The sequence below is a fragment of the Panulirus ornatus genome, chromosome 19, assembly GCF_036320965.1.
Source record: "Panulirus ornatus isolate Po-2019 chromosome 19, ASM3632096v1, whole genome shotgun sequence".
NCBI lineage: Eukaryota > Metazoa > Arthropoda > Malacostraca > Decapoda > Palinuridae > Panulirus > Panulirus ornatus.
In genome coordinates this window covers 15,887,911-15,911,410 of record NC_092242.1, presented here as the reverse complement: position 1 = coordinate 15,911,410, position 23,500 = coordinate 15,887,911, and the positions used below count along the sequence as shown (strand labels likewise).

Sequence of the window (23,500 nt, the reverse complement as noted above, 5' to 3'; positions counted from 1 at the left end):
TAGATTATCATCATCATCATAATTATAATAACCAATATCATTATTATCAGTTATCATTATCATTATTACTATTATTATTATCATAATTATAATAACCAATATCATTATTATCAGTTATCATTATCATTACTACTATTATTATTATCATTATTATCATCATTATTATCAAATAACTTCTACGTTAGAGGTTCCAGTTAAAGACAAAAGTCCAGATCAAAGCATAGCCTTAAATGAGAGACGAAGTTAATCAAAGGTAAAAGGAAAAGACAAGGGAAAGCATTTACTAATTTTGGAGGAAGGGAAAACCTGTCTCTTAAAATCAGCCGGGTTATATTACCGGGTAAGACATGAGGGGGTATCATTATTATAACCCCATTCATGGGGCTCCTGCAGCTTTGAGACTGCACTCCACGCAGGAGTAAGGAAACGATGGACTCCTCTGAAGCTAGAAGGTCCGCGTCACGTGACCATAATCCCTTCCACCCACTGACGATGATACATCTCGCGGTAGAATCGGTGAATAAACTTAAACGTCTCAATCAATCAGAGTCTACAAGAGTTTCAATTGGTTTATGAATCCATTTACGAACAGCACGAGGAATTAGGAAACACACATACACACACACACACACACACACACACACATATATATATATATATTATATATATATATATATATATATATATATATATATATATATATATATATATATATATATATATGAACTGCCCTAAGCGAAGGAAAGCTCTCCAGAGATCTGTCTGGCGGCTTATAAAACAGTACACCTCAAATCCGAAAGCAGGTTGGGCTATCTGAGACACTGTCCCGCTGCATCACTCGCATCTCTATCCGTTTGATCATCATATATATATATATATTTGCAACATATTGTTGGAGTGCTTGCTGCCTCCGAGTCGTATGCTTCTGAGCTCAATGGAAAATATAAGTATTATCTTTAGAGTAGAATTCATGTCTAGAGTCTGTTATTAGCATGTGAAGCTAATGGATTTGTGTATACCATTTCTTTTACTAGTACAATCCAAACACCACTCTCATGGGGGGTTCCTGTGGTTTTAAGGTTGTACTACAGTTAGAAGCTGGAAAAATGAACTTCTTTGGAGTAAGAAGTTCCTTGACGAGGCTGTGCTCCTTTTCGTCCAGTGACGATGATACAACCTCGCCAAAGGTAACTAACTCGCTTCACATTTAACCCATGCAAGCGAGGTGCTGACGCTACACGACAGTTAGCGGTCCTTCATTTCTGTGAATACCGACCACGTAAGTTTTATGTTGCTTTTCGACTCGTGTTTTGATTCGCTGTTGCCAAGTCAACGTTCAATTGCTTACTAAGTTTACGGTCAAGAATCCTTTAACGAAGGAGGAACAATTTGCTAAAAGAACTAGTTTGCCTGTGATACGTGAATTTCTCTGTACTCTTGCACTATCTCATCATGCGAAGATGTAATCTTTCTTTATCGGCATGTGAAGGATAACGGCCATAATGTCTGGATATGATCCCGACTGAAGGTCAAAGAGCAATCAAAATATACGTGGATTAGTTGACAACTGTTTAAGATGGCCAAATGGTCAAAGCATCTTACAATGGCGAAAATACCAGAATACCTGGTCATAACATACTTCAAATGTTCTAATCAACAAAGCCTACTTAAAATATTTTATTCCAAGGCATATTCAGAATAGTTAACCTTTTCTTCATAACAGTTAAGCTTTCCAGAGACTAAGCTAAGCTTAAAAATGATCAGAATCTTATTTAGGTACGTTAGATTCACCCAGGTCAAGCTTGGAGGGCCATGACTCTTTTCAGTGACAGGCTGTGTTAACGGGGTGTGTGCCATCACTGGCATAGGTCGGGTGTGTGCTCTCGGGGTGCCAGTTAAGATGTTGATCTTACGGTGCCGTTAACTTGCAAGGGGTCGGGTACATTGTGCTCTGAAGGTGCCATCACTGGCAAACGCGTGTGACTGTGTTTGTCAGCTCTTTAAGTGGCTATGTGTGTTGTGTATACGATATAGATAACAACAGGAGAGGGTAGTCTGATAACGATCCAGTACTGATGACTTTAAGACTTGGTCATCCTTTGAGTGGAGGTGGACATTCTCACAATAGGATGTCAGCAGACGCCACACAAGATGAATCTTTGATTTAGAATAACCGATAATCAAGTAATACTTTACTTAGTGTGTCTGAGGGTTGTACATGCGGTTTTTAAATAATTTCGTGGAAAAGAAAGATAAAGATAGATAAGCACCGAATGAGTTTATATCTGTATATATCCCAGGACCAATCTATGATTCTGTGAAAGAGTCCTGGTGGAATTCAGGTCCTTTCTAAAGGATTCTGCAGCCCTAGACGTTGCTTCTTACAGAAACAGGGAAATACTGGGTTAGTTTAGGATGAGTTCTTCAACAGGACAGTGCTCCGAATAATACAGTCTGGCCAAAGGTCTCTTTTACACTCGTGGTATAACCTAATGCAGGCGGACTCCGGTAACACCCATCATATATATATATATATATATATATATATATATATATATATATATATATATATATATATATATGAGAGAGAGAGAGAGAGAGAGAGAGAGAGAGAGAGAGAGAGAGAGAGAGAGAGAGAGAGAGAGAGAGAGAGAGAGAGAGAGAGAGAGAGAGAAGGCATTGACAATAAGCACAAATCGTACCCAGGATGGAAATAATATGTCAAACGTACAAAAACTCATTATTTATTATCTCCTTACATATGAATAGAATAAGAACCCCTTCGACTTACACAGCAACAACGATAAAATAAGTTATCTCCACCTGCAACACATGTACAACACTGTGGGGAGCAGCCCACGAGTTTGGGATATATGCTACAAAATCTCTCTCAATCACAGATTACGTCGAGATTGCTTGTCTTTTGTGTGTGTGCGTGTGTGTGTGTGTGTGTGTGTGTGTGTGTGTGTGTGTGTGTGCGTGCGTGTGTGTGTGTGTGTGTGTGTGTGTCTATTTACTTGTCTGTCTGTCTTTCTGCCTGTCAGTCTGTCTGTCTGTCTGTAAGCAGAGCAAAGTCTTTCTCCCCCAACTGTGATAGCTATGGCACAAGCAGCTTGACTAGAAAGTTAACGTGGTTAGGGAGGGGAATATCTTTTCTTTTTTTTTAAGACAGTGGTTTGATCTTTATCTTATCCGATGACATTCTGGTGTCCTGCTTATCAAATTGGCAGACGTTGACGAACGAGGTCTCGTGTAATCATTCTTTAACCTTTGAATATTTAGGAAATTATTTCTTTATTGGTATGATGTCTCTTTTTACTGTTGATGAATTGTGTTAATCTATATCTTTTTCTATTTTTCATTTGAAATGCGTTTTAACTTCGTTCATTCTGTTAACAGGGTCTTCAATCTCATTGTCTATCTAGGTGTTAAGCCTTAGTGCTCCAGTCTTGTTCATCACGTCTTGCCTGTGCGAACTACTATACCTAATCTGCTGAGTTACAAATACATTTTTTTCTATACGGCCTATTTCAATGCATTCTGCTGCAGTTCACACCCTAGGATGCACGTCCCAGCAAATCCATTCTCCTACATAATCTAAATGGTTTTAGAAACGAAGATTATGATACACACACACACACACACACACACACACACACACACATATATGTATATATATATATATATATATATATATATATATATATATATATATATATATATATATATGTATATATATATATATATATATATATTCGAGTGCGTGTGTCTGTGTGTAATAGGTAGCAAGGAAGACTTATAGAAGCAAGGGATCGGATTCTATTCTTCTCTTCCTTTCAGTTTTCCTTATTACCTTTCGTCCATAAGTCACTACATAGGCACTCGAAACCGCAAGTTGAGCAGTGAAGCATCTCAGTGCTTCCTTCGCTCCATGTGATGAGCAGTGAGGCAGTAATACTCATGCAGTGAATAGTGAGACAGTGCTTCCCTCACCGTAAATGTTGAGTAGTGAGGGGGAATACTTTCCCTTTACTGTAAATGTTGAGCAGTCAGACAGTACTTCCTTTACTACAACATGAAAAAAACAGGAAACTTTGATTAGCCGTCTATAAACTACTGATTTACATAATTCATTACCAGAAGCAGCGCTTGAATAGGTTGTAAAAATTTTATTAGCATTTCGAGACATCATTTCCAACACTTCTCAGAGTGAAGCCTATTCAAATGGGGTTATTAATGGCAGATCAGGAAACAGTAAAGAATCCGAAGGACTTCGATGTGTCAGGTCGTGGCCTTCAAACCTTATAATCCCATCTTCCTTCACGCTTCCTTATGGATTATATTCAACATGAACAGAAACATAAACTCAACATGAAAATGTTACTTCTGTGGTTACAATTTTTTGTTTTAGGGGAGATCTCAAACTAAGGTGAATTTTGGCAGTCATTAAGTGTATGTAAAATATTTGCTCTGCTTTTTTTTTCGATCTAGTTTCACGTCTAACGTAAGAACAACATATGTCAGATAATTAAATATAATCTATCATAAACATAATTTGCACTATCTATCGACTACATTCCTTGTAACACCAACCATCACAATTTGTCGAGCATCAGAAAGACGTTTCTGCGTCTATGACACGGAATATATATTATCATTTTTTTTTTTCATCACAGTCTGAAGGCATCCTCACGCAAGATACCTTAAACACGTCTCCCTTACTCTACAGGTTCAGATCCAAGCGACTCCAGTGCCGTGGCGCGTATGGTCGGTCGGTCGGCCGCCGTCGCAGCAGAGGGACGGGTCAAACCAGCCCGGTTCTAAGAGTACCGGTAAATGAGGTCGAAGGGGCATCATGAGACGAGCGACGTGTGTTGACCGTCGTTCCACATACGCGGCGGGTCGGAACCCATCAGGAGGGCGACGGCTTCCGTTTCGGACATGGGAGACAGGTAGGAGAACGTCTCCAGGTTGTCGTGGAACACTCCAGCGTCCGCGGAGTCACACAGGAGGGAGACAAAGTCGGACTCCTGCGGAGGGTGGATGGTGGACTGCTGGGTCTTGTTAGGATCACTCAGTTCAAAGTCGGACTTAAACTCCTGGAACTGAAAGTCCGACTGAGGTTCCTGAGAGCTGGAGGCGTCTTCCAGGATACTGGAGAGGACCCAGGAGCAGGTGTCCTGGTGTGCCTTACCGTCCAGGATGTCCTGGAGGGACCTGATGTAGGCTGAAGCAAGTTTCAGGGTGGTGATCTTGGTCATGTCCGAGGCGGTGCGTCTGCTACATACCCATGATGGCAACACACCCCGCAGGCTCTCGAAGGCTGTGTTGATCTGCCGCATGCGGTACCTTTCCCGGGCGTTGGCCGTCTTCCTGCGGTACCTGGAGAGCGGCGGCGGCCGCGGCTTGTGTCTCAGCGTGTCCTGGAAGCTCCACTCGCTCTCGGAGCGACGTCGCGACTGCAGCGACCGGGGTCGCAGCTGGTACTTCCCACCGGACGTCCCGGCAGTTCTGTCGTTATTTTGGCCGTCATTTTCGTTTTTGTTTTCGGTGTTGTTGTTACTGTCCACAACACTCCTCCCACTGTCCTGCTGCGTTACCTCATTCTCCGATTTGGCCATTATGACTACTATTTGCAATCCGTTTCGTCACACAGCAGACAATTTGCGACCTCTCTCACTTCTCACTGTGTACTTTGGTTTAGGAATTACGAAAGTTATGGTTTTTTTCTTTCCTTTTCAGATAACCTCTTTAAACATCACTGTAACACGTTACGTCGTTACTGTCACTGGCTGGTCACACTTCACCTCAGTGTTTCATTGACGTCCCGGACATCTGAAACATAAGAATATACCAAACGGTAATTACTTGCACTTGCTGCATTAGAAACTGGCTAAATTGCAATGGGAGACTAACCAACTCTGTCTATATGGATGTCATGGTATTTCCAGTTTCTCGTCCACGAACAACAGTGTTCTTCTCTCAGTGAACGTTCTCACCTGTTCAGCCACTGACCACCCCGAGGAGAAGTTGGGCCACACGTGTTACCTCGGCGACTGACTCCGGCCAACTGAACGCTCACTCAGTGCTCCTCCTCTTGCTGCTGCTGCTGCTGCTGCTGCTGCTCCTCCTCCTCCTCCTCCCTCCTCCTCCTCCCTCCTCTCTCTCTCTCTCTCTCTCTCTCTCTCTCTCTCTCTCTCTCTCTCTCTCTCTCAGCTCAGGCCCAGTACACCACCACCTCCCCGAAGCCCATATATGGTTCATCATTTGTCATTTTTCCAACACGTATTACGATATATCTCATTTGTTTTGACGGGTTCTGGGTCATTCAAGAGTTGCTCTACCCGTCTGTGATAGTGGTCTACGCGTCGGGTCAGCGTGGGAGAGACAAATCGCCCGTTTAATCACAGATTTGACCTGGAACCAAGAGGTCACCGAATCCTTGACTCCCCCCGCCGTTGAAAGGCAACCTCGAAGAAAATTTCCCAAGTGCGTGTTTTTATTTTACGAACATCATTTATGACTTGTTCTTTTTTATGTGGATGAGTAAATCTCCTGTGAGCATGATGGGAGATAAGGAATTTCCTAAGGGAACGGTGTTAACATGGATGCGATAATGACTTTCTTCTTCATTATAAGCCGACTGAGAACCCCGAAAAGTCCTAATCAAACAAAACAATGACATGACGTCAATTAAACTGACAAACTTTCCTTTGATCTGTAAAACACACAGACACAGACACAGACAGACAGACAGACAGACAGACAGACACACACACACACACACACACACACACACACACACTTGATTTATATATATATATATATATATATATATATATATATATATATCCAGTCAACCTTCCTTTCTAATATCTATTCTGCCTTACTTACAGTACTGGGAAACTTGAATTAACTAAGTCACACGACATGTCTGATGTTATACTACTGTTTATTTTACAGTACTTAACCCAACCTACCACTTAACGTAAATCTATCACCACAAATTACTGGTTCATGCAAACTACTAATTAAACTAAACCACCTATCAAATAATGTTAATCGAACTTGCTAATCAATCCTGGTCACAAGTGGCCCAGCGTTGATCATCTCAGATGGCTGATCCAGGTGAGCAGTCAGAGGATATTTTTGATCAACTGAAGTGCTGATTAATTCAGATTATTGGCAAACTTTGGTTACTAAATTAGGTGACTAATAAACTCAGCCTATTTATCGTTCTAAACCGGACTAAACTTGACTAGCAGAGAACAGCCAACATATTGGGGGCAATTTGCTTCATGCCAACTGCCAGCCCTCTTACATTACATCCCAAATCACCAACTAACGCAAACTACCAATTAAGCAGTTAACTCAGCTTACAAATTTGAAGCTAGAAGATTTGCGTTTTTATTCATACTCCATATTTTCTGCAACGTAAAAAACAGCTTCTCTTCCTCTTAGGCTCCAGATAAACTCCAACCTTAGCAAACTGAGCTAAAGAGAATGCTTGAGGTGACGGGCTACCGTGTACACAGCCGAGAAATTCCGTCTAAATCTGTCAAAATAAATGTAAGCGCCAGCTTAATGAGAAGCTTTTCGTAGAGCAAGGTCACTCTGTGATCGGAGAGCGACCCAGTAGGGCCGTATCAAGATCCGGCGTAGCAGTGACCACAGCAGTGACCACATTCTTCTTGGCATAGTGAGGTGATTAGCCGGGAGAGAGTGTAGCAGTGAGAGATGGATGCGAGCTGAACACTGACACTCCTGGGCAACCTGACCACGGCGCTAGTGTGTGGCTCTTGTGATGGGGTAGGGTGCGGTGGGGTGGAGGAGGGGCGAGGCTCTACAGGGAGGAGGGGCGGTGGTGTGTGACTCTAGTGAGGGGAGGGAGGTAGGGTGGAGGACTGAGACTCTACAGGAAGGAGGGGCGGTGGTGTGTGCTCTGGTGAGGGGAAGGGAAGGGGTGGAGGAGCAGTGCACTATATGTAGGAGGGATGTGTGGCTCTGGAGATGGGAGGGGAATGGTGCTCTGAGTCTCTGGAAGGAGAAGGGACGGAGGAGTGAGGCTATAGGGGGTACAAAGCAGAGGTGTGAGGCTCTAGAGGGAGGAGGGACGGGTGTCTGAGGCTCTAGGCTCTAGAGGGAGGAAAGACGGAGGTGTGAGGTTCTAGAGGAAGGAGGGACAGGGGTCTGAGGCTCTAGGCTCTAGAGGGAGGAAAGACGGAGGTGTGAGGTTCTAGAGGGAGGAGGGACGGAGGTGTGAGGATTTCAAGAGGTAGAGGGTGGAGATATGAGGGTCTCTGTGGGGTTGATGAGGTACGAGCGTTAGGGCTGGGTTGTGATGAGGGCTGGGTGTATGAGGGCTGGGTGTGATGAGGGCTGGGTGTGGTGAGGGCTGGGGGTGATGAGGGCGGGGTGAGGTGAGGGCTGGGAGTCTCAGGGGCACGAAAGACGAGGGACATCCAGTCCTAGACAAACACGCTCGTGCCCATCACAAACAGGTATATCTACTAAGACGTATGACGCATTTATTCATGCATGTGTGCATGAGCGTTATATATAACCACACACACACACACACACACACACACACACACACACACACGTGTGACCAGCCAACATACTTATCAACACATACACTGACATGGACGCGCACTTCAGGATTGCTTGCCTGTTTGTCTCTTCAACTTTCTCTCCATCTCACTGTCTGTCACACTCTGAACCTGCATGCGTATATATATATTCAATTATAATGTCTGAATATCTTTTAATGCAATATACCCGGTGGTATCCAGAAGCTGACCCATCCACATGCCATCATCACCAGCGCAGCGCCTCTAATACTACATCACGCCAGTTGAAGAGAGAAGAGAGAGGAGGAAAATAAGGAAGCTGCACCGTCCAAATTTGACACATGAATTTGGTTAATTAAAATCCACCTCGTACTTTGTCCCAGCGGCGGACGGGAGGGTATATAGCACTCTCCTGCCCCCACAACCCCCCAACACACACACAGATGGTCAAGACCCTCTCTCCTGCGAATGCTTCTAAGTCTGATTCTTCGATCGACAACGACGATGAATAAAGTACAGTTAGTCGACCCATGAAATACTCTCGGAGATAAGTTACCAGCGCCGGGCGAGAGAAGACTTCCACTCTGGTACGAAACCTGGTGGTGGTGGTGGTGGTGTTTTTGTCGTGAGGGTGGGTCTGTGTGGGGGAGTGTTGGTGGAAGGGGGAGAGGCAGGCAGACCACACACCCCCCTACCCCTCAACTAGTGGCTTGGCTCCGCCTCCCCAGGTGAGTGACCCCGCCCTCAAGGTACTTGGCTCCTCCTCCTCCTCCTCTTCATGTGACTGGCTTGGCTTCCCTTTGGGTGTGTATCGCTCATTCACTCACCAGTGTTTAATGACTCCCCTTTTTCGGCACACGCACTCTGTCATGGGGTAGAGGAGGAGGGGGAGGAGGAGGGGAAGTGGAAGGGAGTGGGGTGTGTGCGCAGATATTTGTATTCGTATCTCGGCCCATTGGCGCAGGGAGAAAGCTACGTAGGTCCATAAACACAGACGGAGAATGCTCGGGGCCGACTCATCCTTTGTCCTCCCGATCAATGCAACTGGTCCCTCTCGCTGGGACAATATAAGCCATGGGGATAGATAGGAGCAAGACAACACTATAACACTCCCCTAACCCACGACCAAATGATTAAAAAAAAAAATGGGGGAAGAAACACATAAATAGATAAATAAAAGGCAAGAAATAATCAAAAGAGGCTTGAGTGTGCTGGAGATACATCAAGGACGAATTTATTGTGAATAAAGAGTCCTTATCCTCCCACTGTTATTAGCATCATTTCAATCTATATAATTCTCGGTCATTGGGCAAAACTGATCTGACGCCGGCAAAAACCGGACCTGGCGGGGGTACAGGAGGAGGAGGAGGAGGAGGAGGAGGAGGAGGAGGAGGTGGGCCTTTTATCTGAAAAATCAGGCGACGGTGCTCACACCTGGGGCCTCGGACGGTCCTACTCGTACGCCCCTCGGCGGTGATGGGAGGCGGCGCTGATGAGAGGCAAGTGGGATCCACTATGTCATCCAGGCATTTATGACCGACTGTCGCAGTCACATAATGTCTATCATTTACTCTCATGTGTACACGTACGTATATATATATATATATATATATATATATATATATATATATATATATATATATATATATATATATATATATATTCCCTGGGGATAGGGGAGAAAGAATACTTCCCACGTATTCCCTGCGTGTCGTGGAAGGCGACTAAAAGGGAAGGGAGCGGGAGGCTGGAAATCCTCCTCTCTCGTTTTTTTATTTTCCAAAAGAGGAACAGAGAGGGGGGGGCCAAGTGAGGGTATTCCCTCAAAGGCTCCGTCCTCTCTTCTTAACGCTACCTCGCTAATGCGGGAAATGGCGAATAGTATATATATATATATATATATATATATATATATATATATATATATATATATATATATATATATATATATATACTTCCAAATCCAGGACCTAGGAGTCGCCTACTATGGTCGTGAAACTTCCGCAGCTCTCAGGAAGCTGGCCATGTCCACCGGGCGGGACCATACTTCATATATATGAATACATGAGTGCTCACAAAGTGTCAGCATGTATCCATTACTAAATACAGACACACAAGAGAGAGAGAGAGAGAGAGAGAGAGAGAGAGAGAGAGAGAGAGAGAGAGAGAGAGAGAGAGAGAGAGAGAGAGAGAGAGAGAGAGAGAGAGAGAGGCACCACACGCATCATCAACAGTTCTCCAACAGCACCAGTAGGTTCTCCTATCATGAAGAGGGTTGGAATCTCTTGGGGTATGTTTGCTGCCCTTGTGAATAAAGTGTATGAACCAGGAAGGTCTGATCCTATCTGTCAAAAGTGTAAGATTTTCATCCAGACACATGTTCTGTGTCAGTGTCACGAAGGATCTAATTGGACTTCAAAGGTCGTGCAAGAAACATTTACCTGTAGAAGGTTTGTATCAGATGTTGATTCTATTTCTTTTCCAAAAACAAAAAACAAACAGATTGTTTATTTTCGCATGACACAGATATGGAACGATTTGTGTTAAAGCTAACTAAAGTTCTATACATAATTAAACTGCTTCACACACATATAAGAAAAGAGTCAAAGATACGAAGACACAGACATGAACGTCGACACAGAAAATATGCATATACGAACCCACAGCGGTTCACTCACTGTTACTGGGTAACATGACGTAATACATTCTCTCACGCAAGCATGTTGTATCCTGCTTACCCCCCCCCCAAAAAAAAAAAGTATACATATTCATCAAACACATAACAAAAAGAAAATAAGACTTAATAAACAAATAGAGAGATGCAAGATGATAACGCTTATACTTAATTTCGGTGAACACATTTTTTTCGGGTGTGGGACTGGGGGAAGATGATGGGGGGATGTGTCGAGGTCGGTCCTCTCCAGAGAGTGAGGCAGACAAAACCACACTGAGTACAGACCAGCCAAGCACATCCTTAATCGAAACCCTTGTTAAATACAGACCGGCCTCAGGCCTCAGGCGGTTGTATATATATATATATATATATATATATATATGAGCGGGGGGCTGGAAATCCTCCCCTCTCGTTTTTTTTTTAATCTTCCAAAAGAAGGAACAGAGTGGGGCCAGGTGAGGATATTCCAAAAAAGGCCCAGTCCTCTGTTCTTAATGCTACCTCGCTAACGCGGGAAATGGCGAATAGTTTAAAAGAAAAAGAAAAAAAAAAAAAAAATATATATATATATATATATATATATATATATATATATATATATATATATATATATATATATATATATATATATATATATATTCCTATGAGTCCACGGGGAAAATGAAACACGAAAAGTTCCCAGGTGCACTTTCGCGTAATAATCACATCATCAGGGGAGACACAAGAGAGAAATATAACAGTCAGTTGATATACATCGAAGAGACGAAGCTAGGACGCCATTTGGTAAACATGTGATTGTCCCCTGATGATGTGATTATTACACGAAAGTGCACTTGGGAACTTTTGGTGTTTCATTTTCCCCGTGGACTCGTAGGAATACATACATACATATATATATATATATATATATATATATATATATATATATATATATATATATATATATATATGTGTGTGTGTGTGTGTGTGTGTGGTGTGTGTGTGTGTGTGTGTGTGTGTGCGTGTGTGTGTGTGTGTGTGTGCTACCAGACTCCACCTGCTCCTGGTTGCGCCGCGAGTGAAGAGCCACACCTTCGGCGGCGAGGTTTGTGTCCGCGAAGTACAACCTCAACGAAGAATTTCTCACCTCGGAGAACTCCTTCCTTACCTTCCTCTTCGTCCATAGCCTTACAGCTGTCTCAGGTATCGGAATGAGATCCAAGTGATCATGTTTATTCAAGTGGTGACAGTCGGTACTATATCGATGGCCAATATCTTCCCCAGCCAGCAGTCGACAAACCTCAGGCCCTAGTTAACTAACAACGGTAAACAAAATGCGAGCCACCACCTTCTTGGATTCTTCTTCATGTGATAAAATTATTCACTTAGAATAGTGTGGCACTGATTACTATGTTACCTAATATGTACAAATTTACGTTTTTCTTTTGTTTTTATCAATCTGATCAATCATAAGTGCAAATATTCATCAGTTGCAGGTTAACATTAGATGTAACTCTACACATGTCATTTGATTTTGATTGAAACTGCACTTAAAAGCTATCATTATTCAAGCAATGAGAACACGACAAAGTGTTCGTCTGTAATCATATTTTTTTAGGTGTATATTGGTGTTCTTTCGGACTTCACTCTATTTCCAATGAGATGAAGTGATCGTATCTTGTATTCGAGTCAGGGATATTTCTGATCACTCTCATGATGAATTATTATCATTATTCAATAACTTCAATCATGATCGGACACGATCGTCATCAACTACGTACTGTAACGAAACGAGCGCTAGTCATCTGCAAGTCCTATTGATCTGCGAGTCTTTGATTATTGCAGTTATAGGTTAAATACTGTTCGCATAAAAGCATCTTATTTATTTGATTCTATGGTGGACTCCTTTCAGGGAGTACTGGACTGAGGAGTACATGGTGCAGATAAAGAGTGAGCAAGTGTGGTGGCTGGACTGTGTGTGTGTGTGTGTGTGTGTGTGTGTGTGGAAGTTGGAGAAGTGTCTGAGTGAGGAGGATGGAGCAGTGCGTTGAAGTATGGAGGGTGGAGAAATGTGTGAGTGTGGAGGGTGGAGTAGTGTGTGAGTGTGGAGGGTGGAGGAGTGTGTGGGGTGTGGAGGGTGGAGTGGTGTGTGGGGTGTGGAGGGTGGAGTGGTGTGTGGGGTGTGGAAGGTGCTAGTTGAGGAGTTGAAGCGTTCGAAATTCCAAGCTACAAATTCGTTCAGTCTCCACTTCCAGGGGAAACTGTTGAAAGACAAGAAACTGGTCACACAGCCATCACTTTGAACGTTTGAGCTGAGTTATATCCTCATAATGAAGACAGACATGGTTTCATGAGACTCCAAATTTGTGGGAATTACAGAGAATTATGATATATCCTCACGACTAATACGTAAATATCTATATACCTCAAACGTCTGAAAATCACAGAATTAGAAAACAAAAAATTGGGTTCGGAATTGTTCAGTTTCGGCGATATAAACTCAGTGATATAGACGAAAATAACGTTAAATCGATTTATTGCATTCAGGAGAACACTTTCACTTCTGCGATATGAACTCTGAAATAAATCAAATAAGCATGGGCAATGAATAACTCGAATACAAACAGGCAGGATATTAAAGATGAAAGGAGTATATTGGGTTTGATGGCATGAGACAAGGAAAAATGTTTATTGTAAAGTCATCTGAACCTATTGAGGAACTTATAGATCGTCTCCAAAGGCCGGATTTAAATCCTTATTCTTAAGGGCACTTACGGGAATTTGTTACTGATATATGGTCATCTACTCTGACTACTTTGCTGTGGCCGTGTACTTCAAAATGTGCGTTTGAGTTCATAGAAATCTTTTTGGGATCACCCAACACTAATGTATTTCTACTGCAACACCATGAATTAAGATGAATATCAGTCCCTAAGGAAAATTAGGGAGAGTTTTTATGGCACCTGTTCACCTTTATATATTTTTTCTTTGTTTTCTGATGGTAAATTTATCTCTACAGGTGTTATACTAAGTACACCAAATCTACTGCTGTAACCTTCGTCTACCTACATTTATTAAGTTGACTTCGCCTGGGCCCTAAAGCGAGCGATTACTAAAATCTTTCATGACAAGATTACGACGTCTTGGAAATGCTATCGACCTTTCCAAGTATTTTTGTCCTTCATCCTCTGTTCTGTCCGGTGACAGACGGAAACTGGGCTCAATCGTATGTGTAATATACTTTCCATCCTATGAACGTTTTCGATGAACATCGAATCGGAAAAACCCTACCATGAAATATATCCTGAGAAATTCTGACGCTGTCAATGTTGACCCGAGGCAAACTATAACCTCATCTGGCGACCCTCCCTCGCCCACACTCTCCTGACGCAGACAACTCCCTTGACACTCGAAAAAGCATCGTTCTTGGCCCCTACCACTGCTGCCGAGAGGGAGGGAAAGAAAGAGAAAAGAACATACACAACCATCCATTCTTACGTTCGTGCGTGGCTACATGCCTTAGTACGTACGTCGGTCAATCTAATTTCTGGGTTTTACTTCCTCCTCTCGGGTTCTTCAGGGATGAGGTTCGATAGGGGTGATGCGCAGCTCATTACTGTTCCGCCGTGGCTGGATGCGTGGCTCCACCACAGCTCAAGCATGCTGCACTTCGGCAACCTTCATTTCCATCTCGTGTTTAAGCTTCGTTGGTGGGACGATCGTGTCGTGTGGGCCACCCCTCTAGTTCATTATCTCTCACGAACTTGAGTGAGGCAGTGGTTCTTCACCGTGGGAGGGAGTGGGTGGTGAGTATGGGAGACTTGTGGTTCGCCGCTGTGGTTCTTGTGTTGTTAGGAAACTAGTGACATTAACCGGGTCCAAAAAACCTAGTCAAGATGAATAAACCACCTAGGCTGGCTGGCCAAGTACAAAAATGTAAAAGAAAAAAAAATGATAGTTTCTTTTACAGAAAAAGAAATTACTGAAAAAGAACGTAATCATAAGTAAACCAGGATTATATATATATATATATATATATATATATATATATATATATATATATATATATATATATATATATATATATATATATATATATATATATTCTTTCTTCCTTTCAAACTATTCGCCATCTCCCGCATTAGCGAGGTATCGTTAAGAACAGAGGACTGGGCCTTTGAGAGAATATAGTCACCTGGTCCCCTTCTCTGTTCCTTCTTTTGGAAAATTAAAAAAATAATGAGAGGGGAGGATTTCCAGCCCCCCGCTCCCTTTCCTTTTAGTCGCCTTCTACGACATGCAGGGAATACGTGGGAAGAATTCTTTCTCCCCTATCCCCAGGGATAATATATATATATATATATATATATATATATATATATATATATATATATATATATATATATATATATATATATAATCTGTATACCAATACATTATCATCAAGTATAATAATCAAAGCAGAAAAAGCAACTTATAGTTTTTTCCATAAGTAATCAAGAAAAAATATAAAAATCTTTCAGTCTAAGGCAGTGTTCAATGACACTGGGATATATTCCCAGGGAATATAATGGTCAGGACTTTACAGCCCTCACACACACACACACACACACACACACACATATATATATATATATATATATATATATATATATATTTTTTTTTTTTTTTTTTTCATACTATCCGCCATTTCCCGCGACAGCGAGGTAGCGTTAAGAACAGAGGACTGGGCCTTTGAGGAAATATCCTCACCTGGCCCTCTTCTCTGTTCCTTCTTTTGGAAAATTAAAAAAAAAGAGAAAAAAAAACGAGAGGGGAGGATTTCCAGCCCCCCGCTCCCTTCCCTTTTAGTCGCCTTCTACGACACGCAGGGAATACGTGGGAAGTATTCTTTCTCCCCTATCCCCAGGGATAAAATATATATATATACGTAAGTGAAAAACTGTGTATACAAACTACTTTATACACACCCTCCTGTAAACAAAACTCATAAATACATCTGATTAACCACACTGAAGACATACATTACTTGATGGAAACAGATCTCAACCATCCCATTAATACACACTATCACAAAATGTAAAGATAGTAAGAGCAAAAACCAATTACACAAGATCGCTTGAGAGTGGACATCCCCCAATGAGGACATTGCTCATTTGTCTCCAATGTTACCTTACAAAAGGCTGGAGATGCAACCGAGGACTGAAAAAATATCATAATGTAGTGTACATCACCATAACTTCATAATCCACATATATATATATATATATATCCTCTGCAGCGGGACAAGCTCTACCTCCGCCTTTGCCACCCGTGTCTGCCATAAAATTCCAGTACATCTCTGGAACAACGAGAAACAGCTGACCGATATGGCCGTTAAATCTAACACGTGAGACCCTACATGAGCATAGATGTCTAACACGTGAGACCCGATATAAACACAGATGTCTAACACGTGAGACCCGATATAAACACAGATGTCTAACACGTGAGACCCGATATAAGCACAGATGTCTAACACGTGAGACCCGATATAAACACAGATGTCTAACACGTGAGACCCGATATAAACACAGATGTCTAACACGTGAGACCCTAAATGAGCACGGATGTCTAACACGTGAGACCCTAAATGAGCACAGATGTCTAACACGTGAGACCCTACATAAACACAGATGTCTAACACGTGAGACCCTACATAAACACAGATGTCTAACACGTGAGACCCTACATAAACACAGATGTCTAACACGTGAGACCCGATATAAGCACAGATGTCTAACACGTGAGACCCTACATAAACACAGATGTCTAACATGCGAGACCCGATATAAACACAGATGTCTAACACGTGAGACCCTAAATAAACACAGATGTCTAACACGTGAGACCCTACATAAACACAGATGTCTAACACGTGAGACCCTACATCAGCACAGATGTCTAACACGTGAGACCCCTATATGAGCACAGATGTCTTCAAACGTGAGACATCCTGTCGCACGAGCCAGACGCGGCGGCAATAACAACAGAATTTCGACAAGTCTCACTCCTACCAACGACCCAGGGAGGAGGAGGCGAGGATCGTAGGATCACAGCCTTGACCCAAGAGGCAAACGTCCCTCCCACTGGTGCAACATCGTATGCATGGTGGACGGGGCAGGCTGGCAGGCTGTGTGGGACTATATAAGCGCATCCATCTTGCCTTGCCTGTTACATATTTGGTGAGGAGTTCAGAAAATCAAGATGGTGATCCAGGCTACAGCGAACGGCGGGGGGAATACAAAACGCAGCGACCTAGAATGACAATACCCTTCTGTTTCGGGACTGACTTGGGAGGGAGCCGAATGCCTCTCGGTTCCTTAATCAATGTGTGTGTGAGAGAGAGAGAGAGAGAGAGAGAGAGAGAGAGAGAGAGAGAGAGAGAGAGAGAGAGAGAGAGAGAGAGAGAGAGAGAGAGAGAGAGAGAGAGAGAGAGCCGCCAGGGAAATCGGCCCACCATCACAATCCCAGGGTATCATCATCACCCACTAATACAGGAAGTATGAACATGAATGAAAGATACTGTGATGAATTCAAAGCTACTTGTTTATAGCTTGTCTTCCCTCAGCTCAGCAAGTAAGTTCTATTACCATGACTATTATAGCAGAAGATGATGCCATTCTCTCCATCCTCACAATCTACATGGGAATCATCACCAAACAAATCAAATACATTTCATACTGAAACAGCGACTTGATACTCAAAATGTCATTCCTACAGTTTATTGTATTTGACTTTGAAATCACCTGCCTTGACTAACTCGTGGATAAGACGTAAATAAACAGAATGCAGTTACTTCTGGACCTTCGTGCAAGTTCTCAGTTATCTGATTATCTTGTGAAATCGGGAAATCCTTCAAAAATGTCAGGATGTCTAACAGAAGACTTTAACCTCTCTAAGTACATAGGCTGGATCATATCTAGGCTACATATTAAGAGTATATATGACCTTACATATAAAGTGTTGTCATGGGTCTGGTTGAGATTGTATCATGAATGTGGGTTCTAATAACTGCCTCTTCTCACACCATTCATATTAAGGTAATAATCCCCTCTGATCTCGCCCTCCTCAAAAATAATAATAATAATAATTGCGCTATTAGAACATAAAGGAAACTGGAGAAATGATGATGATATTAATCAAGTTAATCACTATGATCAGGTGATATTAATAATGGCTACGTTTGTACAAAGTTACGCAAGAATCAAGCAATTTCTTATATTGGAAGTTACGTCTTTGAGACACACACGTCAAAGAAATTAGTGTGATGAAACGAAATTTGGCGTCTGTGGAAACGCTCAGTGATTGCCGACTTTTGTGATGCTCATCAGAAATCGTAATTCCACGTGAACAACTAGTGTAGAAATGGAATACGTACAATGACATTGTAGTGCAACGGTGAAATAATGAAATAATGATTACAATGGTACAATACTCCAATACTTTTGTGTGTGAGCATATATAAACACACACACACACACACACACACACACACACACACACACACACACACATATATATATATATATATATATATATATATATATATATATATATATATATATATATATATATATCTATATATATATATATATATATATATATATATATATATATATATATATATATATATATATATATATATATATATATATATATTCCTATGAGTCCAAGGGGAAAATGAAAGGAATATCTTGATCACGCGCAAAATTGTGATCCTTTCCAATATATATATATATATATATATATATATATATATATATATATATATATATATATATATATATATATATATATATATATATATATATATATATTTAATGAGTGTCGGAAAAGCCCACGGAGGAAAGGATGGGTCAAGACTCGGGTAATTATATGTTAACCATCAACAAAGCGAAGGCCTTACATTACTCTGGACACTGAGGACTTGCTCTTTAAACTTATCAGTGGATCTACAGCGCGCGGCCCAGTCTGTACTTAAGTGTAACTTGTGACTGATCGACCCTTCCCGGGGATACACCACCACTGGAGGCCTCTGTACAAAACCTACTCGTCATGGATGATTTCTTGGTCGGTGGCTCGTATAAACCCCATTTCCAGACTCGTGTGAGAGGTGAGGCGGCTCGTGCAACACACAGACCCACAGACTCGTATGAGAGGTGAGGCGGCTCGTGCAACACACAGACTCAAAGAGTCGTATGAGAGGTGAGGCAGCTCGTGCAACACACAGACCCAAAGAGTCGTATGAGAGGTGAGGCAGCTCGTGCAAAACACAGACCCAAAGAGTCGTATGAGAGGTGAGGCAGCTCGTGCAACACACAGACCCAAAGAGTCGTATGAGAGGTGAGGCGGCTCGTGCAACACACAGACCCAAAGAGTCTTATGAGAGGTGAGGCGGCTCGTGCAACACACAGACCCAAAGACTCGTATGAGAGGTGAGGCAGCTCGTGCAACACACAGACCCAAAGAGTCTTATGAGAGGTGAGGCAGCTCGTGCAACACACAGACCCACAGACTCGTATGAGAGGTGAGGCGGCTCGTGCAACACACAGACCCACAGACTCGTATGAGAGGTGAGGCGGCTCGTGCAACACACAGACCCATAGACTCGTATGAGAGGTGAGGCGGCTCGCGCAACACACAAACCCAAAGAGTCATATGAGAGTTGAGGCGGCTCAGGCAACACAGAGTCACGGACTCGTATGAGCTGTGAGGCGGCTCGTGCAACACATAGACCCCAGTGGATCATCCGACTCGCGTTCGAGAGAAGAGACGTTCGGTTCAACAGCGCCCCGGAGTACGGGGGTTCCCCCATCTCTCTCTCTCTCTCACCCGCCTGTGGCCCAGATTAATCACCTGGTCTTGCTGGGCTCCTGACGGACACCTTGAGATAAAAGCCGGAATCGGTCATCATGTGTCAAAGGTCCACCTCCTTCCTAACCCACACTACCACCCCACCTTCTCCCCTCCCTGCCAGACGCACGGAACTGGTTACGTTGTTGTTTGTTGGTTAAAAATCATCTTATTTGGCCTTATAGGGGGGGAGACTCTCTCTCTCTCTCTCTCTCTCTCTCTCTCTCTCTCTCTCTCTCTCTCTCTCTCTCTCTCTCTCTCTTCGTGCAGGTAGTGATCATCACCCTTGGAGAGAGAGAGAGAGAGAGAGAGAGAGAGAGAGAGAGAGAGAGAGAGAGAGAGAGAGAGAGAGAGAGAGAGAGAGAGAGAGACTCGCTAACCTGAGAGGATCCTAACGAAAAAAAAAAGAAAAAAAGAGATAGTACGGTAAACGAACGAACGAGTAGACGAAGGAGCAGAGGTGAACTCGTTCCCTCTACAAATCAGAGCGAACCAACCAGCCACTACTAAGCCGGAACTCTCCCTCTGCACCGATTACTAATTCTTACATAAACTGGAATGCCGATAAGGATCGGTAATGTTGCTTAAACGCTAGTGACAGTGGCCACAACAATAACTCCATTTAGATATACAACAGATACTCTCCACTGCCCCTTGTCCAGCAGGTGTGTGTGTGTGTGTGTGTGTGTGTGTGTGTGTGTGTGTGTGTGTGTGTGGAGGAGGGAGGAGGGCTCCCTGCAGAAGCATTGAGACCCTCAGCATCTGCTCTCGTCCCCATGAATGACCACCCTCGGCGGCATAGCACTTGAGGACCCATATAAGGCGTCACGCAGGAGAATGGTGGCTCTTTGCTGGTGGGAGTGATCCTACCGCTGAGGGAGGGAGGGAAGGAAGGCTCTGGCTCCTATCACTCCACATCTACAATTACATTTACTACATCCCTTTGGGGGAGAGAGAGAGAGAGAGAGAGAGAGAGAGAGAGAGAGAGAGAGAGAGAGAGAGAGAGAGAGAGAGAGAGAGAGAGAGAGAGAGGGAGGGAGGGAGGGAGGGAGGGAGGGAGGGAGAGAGAGAGAGAGAGAGAGAGAGAGAGAGAGAGAGAGAGAGAGAGAGAGAGAGAGAGAGAGAGAGAGAGAGAGAGAGAGAGAGAGAGAGAGCTCATCTAACTCCGGCCTGGCAACACATGTCTTTCTCATATCGAAAGACGATATTTCATCAAATTAGGACTTATCATATCCTTTCTACTGTGTCCAATGAATTATAATACTGCAGATAAGGGTACAATTTCTTGCTATCTCGCTCCATGTTGAATATATTGCTAATTATTGTGTTGCTAAATCGACTCGGGGTAAATTGAGTTGCCGAGTGTGTTTGTTCTGTCTGGATTTATTTGTTTGTATTTCTGTTTGCCTCGTCACACGCTGTCTTAAGTGCTTTTGATAGAGCGTCATGAAATCCGATGCGCATGTTAAGAGTATAAACCAGTTAAACCCATATCACAGCGCGAAGCAGTTTGCCATCTTATATTTATTTGTGTGACTGTACGAGAGTATGAGGTCTTAGTGTGTGTAAGGACAGGGGCAAGGGGCCTTAGGATGAGAGTGTGTGTGTGTGTGTGTGTGTGTGTGTGTGTGTGTGTGTGTGTGTGTGTGTGTGTGTGTGTAATGACAGGGGCAAAGGGCGGGGGGATAAGTGTGTGTGTGTGTGTGTGTGTGTGTGTGTGTGTGTGTGTGTGTGTGTGTGTGTGTGTGTGTGTGTGTGTGTCTATTGTTTTTGTAATTACCCACATTCAAATACGGGGTGGAAGATCTACACTCGCGGGATCCCTAATTCGTAGACTTTATTCTAACTGAACTTTTATTTTAACTGATGTATGCGGACTCACAATCATCACTTACTGTATTCCATTCATCCATTACCTATCATGCCATAAAAGTACTTCTCTACATCTGTTCTCTCAGGTTTCTTATTTAAGTTCATGTTATGACTTCTGGTTGTTCTACCATGGCATCATTCGAAAAACTGTTCACGGGTTCACATCATCAAACTGGTTTAAAGACTTAATAAGTTATAAGCACATCACCGCTTATTCTTCTCTCTTCCGAGGCGGAAAAAAAATATTAATGGTCGTTAACCTCTCACGATAACTCAGCTTTCTCAGTGATGTCACCATCTTCGTTGCCCTCCTCTGGACCTTCTCAGTTAGATGTTTGTCATTTTCATAAGCGAGGCGACCAAGCTTGGGAAGAATATTCTAATTCTTGTCTAAACACGACGTGAACATTTTGCTGAATATTTCCTCATCCATGCACTTGAATGCGGTTCAGATATCTGCCAACAAGTCAATTTCTTTCCTTTACAGTTCTCATGAGGTGGGGCTCTGCCAACAGGTTAGGTACGATGTCGTCTCCAAAGTTCCTCCCAAAACAATGTATATTATCTACAAGACATTATTCGTATCGAGGCCTTCGCTTCATTGTGCCCTGCGTCACATCTCCATCACTTTGCGTCTAATCGGTTTGAATGTCATCAGTCATGCGTCATCAATCACTCTGGTCCCTTGTGAAATGATGTCATCCTCCTCCTGACCTTGGTATCATCCGTACGTATATTCAGGGTATGAAGTTGATATTTCAGGCATACGTACATACATGTACATCGAGAGAAGCAGTAGTCCTAGGACTTTAAACCATTTTGAAGGGGCTCCTCCGACATGCGTCCTTCGTTCCCTTCTACTTAGGTGATTTTCTATCCACTGGAAGTGTCTCGCCACTATTCCTGCTTGAAGATTTAGCTTCCTTGCGAGCCTTACCTGTGTGGCATGGTGTCATATGCTCTCCGGCAATTCAGACACACACAGGCAACCCAACCCTCACCTGTCCACCCATCCCTCACTTGCGTAAGACGGTGCTCACTCTCTTACAGTGTTGTCTCTTCTTTAAGTAGTTTTCTTATTTGTAAGTCGTCGCCCATTTGCTTTAGGTTATCTCCTCCATTTTTCTACAGACCACACTCATCAGGGACACTGGTCTGTGGTACATTCGATATTCCCGGTCTCCTTTCTCCAAAAATAAATATAACATTTCCCTCTTTTCTACTCCCTTGGCTCTATACCTTCCTCCAGCGACATCCTGAACAACATTTCAGGTGGCCTTTCATTGTACATGTATACTATTTCAGCACATGTAAAAAAAAAAGGTATAAGGATCAGGGGCTTTATAAGGGTCAAGGTCCTTTGGTAATCAGTATAAATTTTTCTTTCTAGATATCTAATCACTCTCATCTCACTGATGTTGGGACCATAGCATCTTCCAGTGTGATATCTTTACTGAACATTTATTCAGTTCCTTGCACATCTTTACGTCATTCTCTACTCCTCTTC

At 42.8% G+C, this 23,500-nt stretch overlaps 1 protein-coding gene and 1 long non-coding RNA gene across 2 annotated transcripts in view; both read right to left on the bottom strand.

Moving 5' to 3' along the window:
• LOC139755250 (uncharacterized) overlaps positions 1-23,500 on the bottom strand; it is a 299,252-nt gene that overhangs the window by 144,537 nt on the left and 131,215 nt on the right. The window lies entirely within an intron of this gene.
• Positions 2,931-6,118, bottom strand: LOC139755406 (uncharacterized). The gene is made up of 2 exons (XM_071673685.1): positions 6,000-6,118; positions 2,931-5,835 (listed from the first exon to the last, which is right to left on the bottom strand). The coding sequence occupies exon 2, from the start codon at positions 5,619-5,621 to the stop codon at positions 4,854-4,856; it is 768 nt and encodes a 255-aa protein (XP_071529786.1). The 5' UTR covers positions 5,622-5,835; positions 6,000-6,118; the 3' UTR covers positions 2,931-4,853.

Coding starts and splice junctions, on each gene's coding strand:
- LOC139755406 (XM_071673685.1), bottom strand. CDS start 5,621: ATGGCCAAATCGGAGAATGAGGTAACGCAGCAGGACAGTGGGAGGAGT.